Source organism: Sinocyclocheilus anshuiensis, unplaced genomic scaffold (genome assembly GCF_001515605.1).
Source record: "Sinocyclocheilus anshuiensis isolate Anshui unplaced genomic scaffold, SAMN03320099.WGS_v1.1 scaffold1456, whole genome shotgun sequence".
Lineage (NCBI taxonomy): Eukaryota > Metazoa > Chordata > Actinopteri > Cypriniformes > Cyprinidae > Sinocyclocheilus > Sinocyclocheilus anshuiensis.
Window position 1 is genome coordinate 37147 of NW_015546099.1, and position 11101 is coordinate 48247.

The following is an 11101-nucleotide window of genomic DNA, read 5'->3' on the forward strand; positions in this document are numbered from 1 at the left end:
CTCACTCTCACACTCACTCTCACACTCACTCACTCACTCTCACACTCACTCTCACACTCACTCACTCACTCTCACACTCACTCTCACACTCACACACACTCTCACTCTCTCTCACGCTCACTCATTCTCACGCACTCTCACGCTCATGCTCACTCACTCTCACTCTCACTCTCACGCTCACTCACTCACGCACTCTCACGCTCATGCTCACTCACTCTCACGCTCACTCTCATTCTCACGCACTCTCACGCTCATGCTCACTCACTCGCTCTCGCGCTCACTCTCGCTCTCACTCTCGCACTCACGCTCACTCTCGCACTCACGCTCACTCTCGCGCACTCTCACGCTCGCGCTCACTCGCTCACACTCACACACTCTCACTCTCACTCACACTCACGGTATGGCTGCAGTGACTCCTGCGCTCAGATTGGCTGAACTGTTGCTCTCCAGCAGCATCAGGGCCTGTTTGAGCTCCATCTTGTTGTAGAAGGAGATGAGCTGTGGCTCCTGTGATCGCTCTCCGCCGATCAGACAGCGCTTGATGTAGCGCTTATTAAAGCGATTCAGCCTGCGGACGAACAGAACGTTACGACAAAGATTTACAACAAGACTGGCTTCGTTTACTCGCCTCACGTCATTCAAACCCATTTGAGTTTTTACTGAAACACTGATTCCAGAATATATGTCTTCTTTAGCTGAAAACCAAAGATGGAAATGAAGGGAAACTGGGAGGCTTGCCTGATGTTTGGGAACACAAATGTGATTATACAATGATTATACTAAATTATTTTGATTAAAGTAACATTTGAGGTCGGTGCTCTGTTTATCCAGTCACATGATCTGTTGAAGCAAAGTCACATGAGTTTTTTTATGCGTATCAAGGAATTTATTCAGTTAATGTGCTTCCATTATAGTTTATGCGCTTGTCTTCTTATTGGATAAGAAATGATCAATTCAGCAAATTGAGAGCATAAGTTATTAATGCGCAAAATTTGCATAACAATAGGTGGATGGAAGATGACTATTGACAGTCAAACCACGTCATTGGAGAAACACTAATTAAACATCAGTTTCACTCAATAATTTTGATCCTCCAAAACTATTTCAGCCAAACCCATTTTTTTGCTGTTTATGCTGAATTTTTTATTAGCTGAAACTCATCACTACGTTTTCTGAGGTAAATGTGACGTTACGTGACATTATTGATCTTAAGCGGTTTTATTGACGTCTTTCTGCACTTGAATCACTGATCGATGGTTTCCATGATTCATGATTCATTGCAATGAGTTGTTCTGATTCTTCTGATGTTCATTCATGTTTATTTGCTGCTGTAACTAGTAGTAAAGAGGAAGAGATGATCGCTTCACATGAGGCTACAGCAATCTTTCATGAACAGTGTTGCGGAAAGTTACTTTTAAAAGTATTGCATTACAATTTTGCATTAGTCTATGAAAGAGTAACTAATTGCATTACTTTTTATGGAAAGTAATGCATTACGATACTTTTGCTTTTATTTTTGTCAGCTGGGCTGGGCTTGCTTATTTTTTTAATAACAAAAAAAACAACAGAAGTTATATTTTTGGCAGCTGTAAAGTCTCGTTCACACCAGAAGTGAAATGAATGAGCCGCATGCTGAAGGAAACGCCTCTGTCTCTGCACTCACTCCTGATTTCTCTCAACATGCGGACAGGAAAGCTGGTGTTACTTTTTTGAAAAAGTAACTCAGATATTTTCTTGTAAATGTAAAAGTAATGTGTTGCTTTACTAGTTACATGAAAAAAGTAATCAGATTCGGTAACTCTCGTTACTTGTAATGCATCACCCCCAACACTGGTCAACAGCGCTATATCAGCAATATTGTCAGCGCCGGCCTAGTTCTGGTTTTACAGACCGTTTGGTCATGTATGTGAACATTCAGCTGAACGATGAAACGCACTTGTGTCTCCAGTGATGGTGTCCGTAGTGTCCACACACGCCCTCGATTCCAGCCAGCAGATGCTCCAGAAACTACAGACACAAAACAGCAGCCGTCAAACAAAGACGCCGCCGCCACCGTGTGTGTGTGTGTGTGTGTGTGAGTGAGAGAGAGAGAGAGTGAGTGTGTGAGAGAGTGTGTGTGTGTGTGCGTGTGTGTGTGCGTGTGTGTGCGTGTGAGTGAGAGTGAGTGTGTTTGAGATCAGCTGCAGCACCTGAGTGTGAATCTCCTCGTTTATTGAGCATTTGCTTTGTTTCCTCTTCTTGACAGCCAGAAGGTCAACGAGGGGTCGGATCGTCATTCCCTAAAAAACAAGAGGACATGAGCGCTGAGGGCCACACGATGGGCATCCTTCAGCGGATTCTCTCACCTGCACGAACACGGTGAAGAAGATGACGGTGATGATGGCCGTCAGAAACATGTCCTTCATGGGAAAGTCGTTGTTGGACAGCAGAAACGCTAAAGAGAAGGCGATAGCGCCCCTCAGTCCGCCGTACGCCACGATGAACTGATCCTTACCGCTCAGCTTCACCATACGGTACTTATTAATGATGTACGTCAAACCGACCACACCTGCAGGACAGATGGACGGACAAACACACGGAAACTCACACCTTCTGCAGTCAACATGGAGAATACACGAAACAGACAGATACACAAACTCAGCACTGGGGCCAGCACAAGCACAAGTCCTCTTCTTTAGTTAAAAAACTCCTGTCAGCATGCACTGAAGACACTCAGTAAAACATTAGTGACAGAAAGACATGGAGACAGTGATGCGTCTGATCTTATAGCATGTGCATCTGAAGGAGTTTCCCTTTCAGACGCAACAGTTATGTGAGGAGAGGGTTTAAATCAATCATCGTAGTCAGTTTACTGGTCTATGCGCCATTGTTTAATGGCCAGAAAAGCATGTTTGAACCCATACTGTGTCTGTGTTGTTAGCAGATCACACAAACCTGATTATCATTGGCTCTGCTGGTTTGTAATCTGCTCTTGGTAGATTGAGTTGGTCATTATGGAAATGATCTGCATCTGTCACATCATCAGCAGATATGCAGAACTTTCCAGTCCCATCAGTGCTTTTATGGGATTACAGCGGTCTCACACTCAAATCTTTTTGTAACATTATAAATGTCTTTACCGTTACTTTTAATCAATTTAATGCATCCTCGATTTCTTATGTAATACTGACCTCAGATTTTTGACGAGTAATGTTTATGGACACTAAGCACCTCCCTAAATCTTCATTAACCCACACATGAACAGCGTCTGACACATAAACAGATGTGTTTGGTAATTATCTGCTGTATTTCCTGCAGAATGAAGCGCGTCTCACCCAGAACCCTGGACAGCAGGCACAGGACGATGGTGATGCTCACGAAGGTCCAGTTCCAGGCGTGCGGCCCGGCCACCGTCGACACGCCCAGGAAGATGAAGATCAGGGTCTCGCTCACGCTGCTCCACATCTTCAGGAAGTACTTGATGGTGGTGTAGGATTTGTGGGAGATGTTGGCCTCCACGTAGGGCCGCATGACCACGCCGCACGCTATGAGCCTGTGAACACACACACACACACACACAGCATGAGCGTCTGAGACGAGAACTAGAGCGACGGGACAGAGACACTCACGCCATGATGCCAGACAGGTGGAAGACCTCGGCCGACAGGTACGCCATGTAGCTGTAGAGGAAGACGAACAGGGGCTCGATCACACGCGTGTGCGACGTGAAGCGTGAGGTGAAGGCCGCCAGCACTCCGTACACGCCTCCCACCAGCACTCCACCCAGCGCCACCACGAAAAAACACACCACGCCCAGAAACACGTCGCCCACCGTCAGCACGCCTGCGTGCGCAAACTCCTCGAACAAATGATACAGGACCTGAAGGAAACACACACACTTAGGTCACACAGAAACAACAACAACAACCTGCTGACCCATTCACAGGGATCCGCGAAAGCGACTGAAACGCTGTGTTATGCATGTCAGGCCAGTAGATGGCGATGTAAATAAACACTGCATGCCAGCACACACACACATTCCTATAGACTGAACACATACAGATATATATTTCACGTATACATGAAATACACATGTGCATGACGTCACCGTTTTCACACATTCACGTTTTCATAGTTTAATTAAATTAAATTCAAATGTATTTGTATAGCGCTTTTCACAATACACATCATTTCAAAGCAGCTTTACAGAAAATGCATGTCTACATTACACAAAGATTATAACAGTATTGTTTTCAAAAACGTGCACTTTGAAACACATTGTCAAAAGTTAGCTTTTTCAGGCCCCAAAAACACTGCTGTCGTGTAAATGATTGGCCAAAACGCAAAAGCAAAAAAGATAAGTTTTTAGGTAATATTAATAATTATTCAAACATAAAAATTATTTCTAATATGTATATAAAGTTCAGGTTCTATGCACAAATACTTGGGAAAAAATATACACAAAATGTAATTTATTATTATTCTAATTTTAAATTAAATTTGAATAAATCCAGGTTTTCTGTGTTTGTTTGTAGGGCACAATTTGGCCTAATATTATTATTATTATTATTATTGTTATTACTACTACTACTGAATAAAAAATTGAATATTACCAAACAAACAGTCAAACAAAATGGAATATTACCATTGGAATTTCACCATAAAATAAATCAAGTATTAAAGAAAAATAATATAATAATAATACAATTTTATAATAATAATATTAAATAACAATAACAACATTTTATTTCACATACAAGTGTAAAGCAACAATACTAATAATTGGCTGTCTTAACTTATTCATTTTCACAAGTCAAACCATCAGACTCTTATTTTGATGGAAAACCACAGGAAAAAAAATCGCTTCACGGGAAAACCGCTTCTCATTTCCAGTTTGTGAAGACGTTTCAAATGTGCGTTAAAGTGACTCAAACTCAGAGCAGATCCAGATGGAGTTCATGTGAATCATTTACTGTGAATCGAGTCACTGTGAATCACTTACTGTGAATCGATTAATGTTAATCATTTACTGTGAATCGAGTCACTGTGAATCATTTACTGTGAATCGAGTCATGTGAATCATTTACTGTGAATCGAGTCACTGTGAATCATTAGGCTTGTTTGAGATGCGCCTCGCCTTGCCTGAAATGTAGGTGAGAGTAGGCGGCTGCAGTGAGGGGAGGAGTGAAATAAGCGCAGTCAAGACGGACAGTTCTGCCCTCTCGAAGTGAAGCAGATACCAACGAGATCAAAGGCGGATATCGCGTTACACACACTCAGTTCTGTTGCTTTTATATGAAAATAAATATGATGAACAAGACACTCAAAGTGCTTGCTATTTAATTCCATACGAAAGGTGTATTTATCATCCATTTTTACTTTAATACAAACATGTAATTTATATTTTTATAGAAATATGACATAATCACATTATCTCACACAGAGATCGCACTGTCATAGTGTTTGGGAACATTCATGCATAATTTAAATACATAATCACATGAAATCAGATAAAAAAATAAAATATTTTAGAAGAGAACCGCAGCATCACAGGTGTCTGAACCAATGAGCATTAAGCTGTGACGTCAGTCAGTCGTTTTCCATCATGCTTTTGATCAGCACAGTCGGTGGAGAGCAACTGCGCTCGACTGCATAATCTGACACAGCCGCCTCGCCGTCGCGAGAGTTTTTTTGCACACATCAGCATGACATCAGAGCAAGTCAGAGGTAAGTCGGACACTTTTCTAACCGGCATGCATCTCGCGGTGATCACCGGTGATCGGTTCTGCGCAGATTTTGCTCATCTCAAACAAGCCTATTTACTGTGAATCGAGTCATGTGAATCATTTACTGTGAATTGAGTCACTGTGAATCATTTACTGTGAATCGAGTCGCTGTGAGAAGCTGAAAACAGCAGATCATGAGCTGCTCGTGTGTAAATGAACACAGTGCCGTGCTTCACTCTGAAACACACAGCCACTGAGATTTAATAACAGCTCCAAGCTCATTTCAGTTTTACTCTGATTAACCGTAATCTGTCATTCACCAGTCACAGTTAGAGAATGAAGACTTCAAGCAGCCTTTAGCACGAATATATGGACTGTGATGCTTTCCAGTCAACTTCTGACTCCACCAGTTGTGAGTTTGATGTAATGTTCATAATGTTTTCAGCTGTGACTGAGAGTTTCTCACCACGGTCACGGCGTCGTTCAGCAGAGACTCTCCGAACACCAGGATGTGCAGCAGCTCGTTGATGTGGATCTCCTCGAAGACGGCGAGAACAGCCACCGGATCCACGGCGGACACGATGGAGCCGAACAGCAGGCAGGACAGCAGGTCGACAGACGCCAGGCGGCCGGCCTCCAGACGACAGGCTCCGTACAGCACCGCTCCCATGAAGAAGACGTTCCACAGCGTCCCCAGCACCGCGAAGGTCAGGATGGTGCCGGCGTTCTCGGTGAAGGGCCGGATGGGCAGGAAGTAGCCTGCGTCCAGGATGATGGGCGGCAGCAGGCACAGGAAGAAGAGCTGCGAGTCGAGCACCGGCGGGTTCTTCCCCATCACACGGATCAGACCCCCCACCAGCAGCCCCACCACGATCAGCAGACAGCTCTCAGGAACCACATCCGACAGAACCGGGAGCAGGTGGAAGCCTGACCACAAACACACACCTCACTGAGAAACTCACTCAAGCACAGGCTCGTTCCCGGTCAAATCAAACAGAGTTTGGAAACTTCCTTGACTGTAAATATTTTTTCTGAAGAAAGACAAACATGAATAGTGATGAACACCACACATGTTAAATGTCATGGATGTATATTCACTGAGTAATGCACTATTCAGTGGTCAAAATGACAATCTTCACCTGAGATTGAGAGCCAAATTACAGGAGGGTAACACGACTTCAGAAAGATGGCAGCATCGTGTTATTTTCACACAGAGATGGACTCTGTCAGTAAAACCTGTTGACTTCAGCAATCTGTGTTGCTTTATATGACAATAGTGACACTTTTTGTGTGTTTTTCTGCAAAGGTTGCATGCCTGTAAATCAAGAATTGTTAACTATTCCTTAAAGTCTATATGTCCTATTTTCTTTTTTTATCTTATTTTCTTTTTTAAGGCCCAAACGTGTTGTGTGTTTATCTAATCATAATTTATGGACTGGACTGGTCTGGCCTTAAAAATTAAGATACTAAAAGAAAAGTTTCTTAAGAAACAAATCTAAATCTAAAATCATATTAAGATATATTAAAAACTTCTTGAGTTACAGCCATGCAAACTTTGTGAAAAATACAACAAGAGCTTTTCCCCATTTTCTAACGGTCACTGTTGTCATATAAAGCAACACAGGTTGCTGAAGTCAACAGGTTTTACTGACAGAGTCCATCTCTGTGTGAAAATAACACGATGCTGTCATCTTTCTGAGGTCGACACAGGCAAATGTCTGACAGCAGATAAAGTCTGACAGAGACGGGCTTGGTATCCGGCTCCTCATCAGCTCAGCACTACCCACAATCCTGTGCGGCTCTGTTGACAGGACAAACACACAGTGGCACATGCAGGTGTGTGTAAACAGACTGAAGCCTGCACACACGCCACTGACTGCAGGTTTCTGCTCTAAATGAGATTTTGGGCAAATATTAATCATATGATTAACTTGTAACCCGTTTAAGCGCATGAGCTGCACACAGTGAAGGACAAACATCATCTCACGTTCCTTCACTAACGTCCAGAAGCATCCCATGAAGCACCTCATGAGCTTCCGGAGTGAGCAGAGCTGTGATCGAGACCCAGAGGAAGCTCAAATACAAGAGGCTTCATCTGCGCCACATTTACATTTCCTTCATACATCATTCACATACTTTCATAAGAGCTTTCTTCACTTCACTAGTATTCTAACGTGTGTGTGTGTGTGTGTGTGAGTGAGTGTGTGTGTATGTGTGTGTGAGTGAGAGTGAGTGAGTGAGTGAGTTAGTGTGTGTGTGTGTATGTGTGTGTGTGAGTGTGTGAGTGAGTGAGTGTGTGAGTGACTGAGTGAGTGAGTGAGTGAGTGAGTGAGTGAGTGAGTGTGTGTGTGTGTTCAGTAAGTGTGTGTGTGTGAGAGTGTGTGTGACTGAGTGAGTGAGTGTGTGTGTGTGTGAGAGGTGTGTGTGTGAGAGTGTGTGTTATGTGTGTGTGTGTGTGTGAGTGAGTGAGTGAGTGTGTGTGTGTGTGTGTGTGTGTGTGTGTGTGTGTGTGTGTGTGTGTGTGTGTGTGTGAGATCATCTCTATCTCGTCACACACACTCGTCTCCAGTGCAGCTGGATTCTCTGATAAACTCATAATGATGTCAGAGAGAAAGAGAAACACAAGCAGCCTAAAGACGAGAGCCGACACGATCACATCAAACACAAACATTAATAACACTCCTGATGAACTGCTATAACAGCAATCATGAGGCTGATATTAGGCGAATATGAATACAGCTGCACTGTAATAATAGTGATGAGATTCTCACCCAGTTTCATGAGTGACGCGAACAGAATCCAGAGCGAGACCTCGAACGGCATCTGAACATAATCATAATTAATCGATAGGACTGGAAAAACTCTCTGATCATGAGAATCCGAGCGATTCTGATCACCAAACACCAGTCCGCAACAAAACCCGAGCAGCAGCAGCAGCATCTTCATCTTCACTGTCAGTCCTTCACACCCACACACGACAAAGCCGCAAAACTTCAACTCCAGCGAGACTCGTATCGCGATGTTTGAGCGTGACACACACACACACTGAACACACACACACACACACACACACTGAACACTCACAAACACTGAACACACACACAAACACACTGAGCACACACACACACACACACACACTGAACACTCACAAACACTGAACACACACACACACTGAGCACACACACACTGAACACACACACACACACACACACACACACACACCCAACACACACTTTGTTATTGTGGGAAATCTGAGCACAATTTGAGACATTGTTGAAACTCTAGTGTAGACACATGTGAGACTACTGGAGTCTTTTTGTGAGACAGAAACATCTGAGAAGCAGAAGACTCATTTGAGAAACACTTGAGACATGAATGCGATGTTCTGTATCTGCAGGTGTGTGTGTGTGTGTGTTTGGCTCCAGCAGCGTCCGTCTGACCTGGAAACCCACAGACAGCAGCACTAAAACCTCTCTGCATTTTTACATATTAATGAAAACATGATTTAATGTGTTTATTCATCTGAGACTGTTGACTCCATAGAATGTAGCTGATTTACTGTGCTTGTGCGGACATTTGTACACACACACACACACTGAACACACACACACTGAGCACACACACACACTGAGCACACACACACACACACACACACTGAGCACACACACACACACTGAGCACACACACACACTGAACACACACACACACACACACCGAACGCATGCACACACACACACACGCACACACACACACACACACACACACACACACACTGAACACACACACACTAAACACTGAACACACACACACTCACACACACACTGAACACTCACACACACACACACACACACACACTGTAGCGTGTCCTTCACTGTAAGCAAGTTTTTCCAGCATTCAGATATAAACCAGCCTCCGTGATCAGACTCACTTCGTCCAATTCGTCCTTAATTTAAACTCATCGTTATCTTTCTACCTCAGCTTTTTCCCTTTCATGTGTGACCTGTCTTTGTGCATTTTTAACTTCAAGCAACTCTGCAGATCTTTTCTTTTCTAACAGACCTGATAATGATGATATGAGAAGCCCCGCCCCCAGTGTTGCCAGATCCACCGAAACCCGCCCAAAACTTTAACTGTCAAAATAATGTGATTTTTTTATTGCCATGTCAATCAAGGTTGATAAGGACCATTTTTAATTCCTTTAAACAAAATAAAGATGACAAAATAATATAGTGTCTGACTTCACATCTCCGCTTTCGTCGAACACGCCTCTTATAGCGTTAGGGGCGGGGCCACGCGCAGCGGCTCCAGTGCGTCATAGAGACGTGATTTCAGCCCCGCCCACAAAATCCTGCACACAAAAATACTGAGAAACTATTTAACGGTCTAACTCCACAATTCAGTACTGCACAGTTCAGTCTTTGTAAGGCGTTTCAGCAATACATTTCTGACATTTATAATGTGTTTAGAAACTATTATCTGAATTCCCTTTAGACAGACTTTAAAGGAGAAGATGCTCAGCCATCGTGTTGACTCGGGCCCCTGTCCCTCGTCAGGCCCTTGGAGTCGTCCTAACCTGCCCTCGCTACAGCGCCTCTGCAGACACATGTACACCTGATTGTCACCACAGGGGGACTTTAATGTATAATTTGTAATGACAATTTAGTATTAATTAGAATATAATGTAAAACAGAATCATTTACACTGGTGGTCTCAGACTTTTGTATCTGTTCAGTGTATCTCTGACGTGTGTTTTGTGTGTTTAATTAAATAATAATAATAATTTCAGTGAATAAAGTGAATGTAGAAGAAGTTAGCCTTTTTTGTTTTTTTGAAACGCACATAATCAGTGTTTTCTGCAGCTTGATGAGGGATCTGAGTCAGGATCACATCCACCTCATCTCCATCTGAATCAGAGAAAGATTTACTGCAATCACAGCAGTCCTGCTTCTCAACGCAACGTCTCTTTCATTCGCTGAGTTATTTAAAATGTGGCATTAAAGGGGTCATATGATGCTGCTAAAAAGAACATTATTCAGGGCAGGACTTAGGGGCCCGGGGCCCCTGGGCTTGAGGTTATGTTTGGGCCCTATACCTACACTACAAATGCCCTCAAATAGAACACCATTATGGAGTAACACAAAATACACAAACATATGCTTTGAGGTTCATAAATAGTACAATTAATATGCAACATGTCTAGGCTATAGTCAAAGTTTAAATGCAATATGAAATATTCATTATAATATAATAAACAGGATGTGTTCCCTCAGTTGAGAGATCAAAACCCTGAAATAACTTTGAGCAAAAAAAAAAAAAAAGCCAGAGATGTTGGCTTATTAATATTATAAAAGTTATTGTCATATCTGTGTCCTCTTATGCCAGGTTCTTTTTTAATC

At 43.0% G+C, this 11101-nt stretch overlaps 1 protein-coding gene across 2 annotated transcripts in view; it reads right to left on the minus strand.

Moving 5' to 3' along the window:
- The window catches only part of slc9a1b (solute carrier family 9 member A1b), a 23422-nt gene that overhangs the window by 9654 nt on the left and 2667 nt on the right, over window positions 1-11101 (minus strand). The window contains exons 1-8 of one of the 2 annotated variants that reach the window (XM_016501967.1): window positions 8477-8724; window positions 6172-6632; window positions 3609-3859; window positions 3315-3532; window positions 2346-2548; window positions 2190-2279; window positions 1937-2007; window positions 398-568 (exon numbers count right to left, since the gene is read on the minus strand). In XM_016501967.1, coding sequence (XP_016357453.1) covers window positions 398-568; window positions 1937-2007; window positions 2190-2279; window positions 2346-2548; window positions 3315-3532; window positions 3609-3859; window positions 6172-6632; window positions 8477-8651 — 1640 coding nt within the window. In that variant the 5' untranslated portion in view covers window positions 8652-8724. Of the gene's footprint in view, window positions 1-397; window positions 569-1936; window positions 2008-2189; window positions 2280-2345; window positions 2549-3314; window positions 3533-3608; window positions 3860-6171; window positions 6633-8476; window positions 8725-11101 lie in introns of those variants that run through there. The other variant, XM_016501968.1, reaches the window with a different exon arrangement.